We start from the raw sequence: 3,242 nt of genomic DNA, 5'->3' as shown, positions 1-3,242 counted from the left end.
GGAAAGCGTTTCTGCTTTGAGGAGTTATGATGAATTCGGTATGTACTCCTTATCAGGCACACATGAGGGCCCTGCGAGTTACAGCATGGGTATGGGCATGCCCAGCATGAGCATGGGAAGAGCAGGGAAAGGATATAGAAGAATGAGAAGCTCAGCCCCAGATCTGCCATCATTGCTGTTGGACTCCCGAATTATATTTCTTGGAATGCCAGTAAGAGATCAACCTTCTGTCTTATTTCTTATGTGCAACACTGAATTTATAAGGTTTCAACTAGCAAAATGCTAACCTTGTGTTTTCCTTGTCTATTGCTAGATTGTTCCAGCTGTAACTGAGCTTATTGCTGCTCAGTTTCTGTGGCTAGACTATGATGACCGCACAAAGCCAATTTACTTGTATATAAACTCAACAGGAACCATGGTACGTAAGTACTTAGATGTTGATATTGGAAACAACATTTTTTTTCTAAATTGTTAACATGCAATTTTCCATTCTCTTTGACATTATTCGAGTATTGATACTCCTATTCTCTGTGCTGCAATAGGATGAAAATAACGAGCTGGTCGCATCTGAAACTGATGCCTATGCAATTGCTGATTTCATTAATGTAAGCCCTTATCTATTGTCACTCAGATTAACTGGAAACTCGACATACCTTTCTATCATGCCCATAATATTACACATAATTCGTCATATCTCGTGTTGATATTTGCATATGGGGTTGGATCCATGAACTATGTTTGCATTAATGATCCTCTGTTTTTATTATAGCCCCAGGGCATATTTACATTTTGGGACCAGGCAAGTAATTATTGTCCTTATGTTGCAAATTTTCTATATCATGATTTTCCAGAAGTTTCTGCACAAATGTGCATGTCGTTGCAGCATGCCAATCTATTCAGCCCTTGGGTTTTTTAGTTTATAGCGGTTTGAATATTCTGCATATTTGATTGTGTTCCTTCATATTTCCCCAAAATTGAAGCAAAGATCAATTGGCTGGAGTTGTTTCTGCTATCAGAGATGCTGGCTCTTACTTTGTTTCTTCTAGCTTTTGCTTGCACCTTTCATTGTAAGGACTCTTGAATTCACTTGTGTTTAGTGAACCATGAAACTGGATCTATAGTAGTTGGTTGCTTTTACCTCTCAGACTGCAGTAACACCTTATCACACTCCATTGATAACACGGGATGAAGGATTCCATTTCCATTGAAGCAATATGACTATCGGCATTGATATTTATTTATGCACAAAAAGAGTTTCAGCACTGGGAACGCCCTTTTCTTGCCTCCACCTTTGGTTGTAAGGGCTCTTGAATTCACTTGATTAGTGTTTAGCAAACCATGGATCTGCAGAAGATGGATGCTTGTATCCCTCAGTCTGTGCAGTTACATCTTAACATACTCCATTGATAAATCAAATGGAACGAAGCATTCCATTCCCTTTAAAGCGTTAGGACTATCCACGTTGATTTTCTTACATACACAAAAGAGTTCTGCCTGACTCCTATCATATTTTTCTTGGTTCTACAGCGAAGCAAAGCTAAGGTTTACACCATCAATCTTAGCATGGCATATGGTCAGGCTGCAATGCTTCTTTCCCTGGGGATGAAGGGTAAAAGAGGAGTGTTACCAAATTCGATAAGTATGTCTCTTTTCTTGGATTCCTGGGCCACACGGATATATAATTCTGACACGGTAGTCTGAAGTATCTCTTGATGCACATTGCTGAACTGCAGCTAAACTGCACCTGCCCAAGGTCCACAAATCCGGTGGAGCTGCCATTGATATGTGGATTAAGGTGAAACTCAACTCTGCTTTCCGATATGAGTACATCTGAGCCGCGACATGATACTGCCGTGTTGCACTATGCACTGAATATTTTGTTTTGTCCTCAGGCAAAAGAGCTGGAAACCAACACGGACTACTACCTGGAGCTCGTGTCCAAGGGAGTCGGTAAACCGAAGGAAGAGCTCGCGGAGTTCCTGAGAGGCCCGAGGTACTTCCGCGCGCAGGAGGCCATTGACTACGGGCTCGCGGACACGATCCTGCACTCGCTGGACGGCTCTTTCAAGCCGAAGGTACCACCTTTTAGCCCCTTGTCTTGTTCATCCATGTGTGATTTATAACATACCACGGGGGCTTTGCGCTGATGAACTGTTCGTCGTACATCAGGACCTGACGGCGCAGCTGGCCAAGGCGCAGGAGATGCGGCAGTCTGGGAAGCGCGCACCAGCTGGAGCTGGGCGATGGTCGACTCCGACCGCTCCCAGGTAGACTAGAAGGCAAAGATACGCTCAGGCGACTGTGCTGCCACAGGTTGTAGACTTAGAAGATATCCGCCTGTTGTCTGGGATAGATTGAAGCTGATGAAAACGTTGCACTCGCACTATACAGCACCCATATTTTGCCACCATCTTGTATTGTCTGGCATATTTCACTAGTGGAAACCCTGAATTTTTGTCAACTTTGGCTGTGGCAGATGTGATAGTGAACCCCGAATTTCGGAAAATCTTTTGAAGTTCGATATTATCAGTAAGTCTACAACCGTCATGCTCTATAATTCTATATAATATTTTTTTTAAACTTCTCTAATATTTATTTTAATGTTGATATTAAAAAAATGCTTGTTATTGGGGATCATCTATGATCTGCATTGGCAGTATTTTGAAGTTCAAGAAAATTGCTCTAATATTTATCTTAACGTCATGCTCATCATTAAAAACCCCATCTATATTATCTAAATGCTCACACTCATGTTGCAAATCTTTCGCATCAATAGGTTCTCTCCCCACTCTTTTGTTATTAGAAATAAAATGTTACAATGATCAATTAAAATACGTACTCTACATGAGTAGGAAAACAAACTCAGTAGTACAAAAAGATTATTTTAGATCCCTGAGAAAAACGAAGATTATTTGTATTCTAAATTAAATTCAGGTCCATCGCAATAAAAGGCTCTAAATTAAGGTTAGACTGTGCCGCCCAAAAAAGAAGCCTCGTCTCATATCCGGCCCGGTTGGCTCTACGCGCACAAGCAGGCCGAATCTTCATGTCTGGTCCAAACCCAACTAAACATTGCCCGCTTCAGCGCATATTTTCAGTCAACTAGTTGACGAGCTAGAAGAAGAGCTATTCATGATGTAGGGTTTCTGTCGTGGAATTGTCATGGCAAATGTCTTAGTGTGAGGACTTAGTCATAAGGCCAGCGCATCTATATATGTGGTAGCTTGAGAGGAGTTGATCAG

General features: G+C 41.7%; 1 protein-coding gene across 1 annotated transcript in view; it reads left to right on the top strand.

Moving 5' to 3' along the window:
• Positions 1–2,533, top strand: part of LOC123070664 (ATP-dependent Clp protease proteolytic subunit-related protein 1, chloroplastic) — a 5,669-nt gene extending 3,136 nt beyond the window's left edge. Inside the window, exons 3-9 of the mRNA XM_044493957.1 lie at positions 1–211; positions 314–418; positions 543–605; positions 1,528–1,639; positions 1,734–1,795; positions 1,893–2,075; positions 2,170–2,533. Of these exons, the coding sequence (XP_044349892.1) occupies positions 1–211; positions 314–418; positions 543–605; positions 1,528–1,639; positions 1,734–1,795; positions 1,893–2,075; positions 2,170–2,271 (838 nt within the window). The 3' untranslated portion in view covers positions 2,272–2,533. The remainder of the gene's footprint in view (positions 212–313; positions 419–542; positions 606–1,527; positions 1,640–1,733; positions 1,796–1,892; positions 2,076–2,169) is intronic.
• The last annotated feature ends 709 nt before the right edge of the window (positions 2,534–3,242 follow it).

Source organism: Triticum aestivum, chromosome 1A (genome assembly GCF_018294505.1).
Source record: "Triticum aestivum cultivar Chinese Spring chromosome 1A, IWGSC CS RefSeq v2.1, whole genome shotgun sequence".
In the NCBI taxonomy this organism is placed as follows: Eukaryota; Viridiplantae; Streptophyta; class Magnoliopsida; order Poales; family Poaceae; genus Triticum; species Triticum aestivum.
The sequence above is the reverse complement of the archived record's forward strand: the minus strand, read 5'-3'. Positions and strand labels throughout refer to the sequence as shown.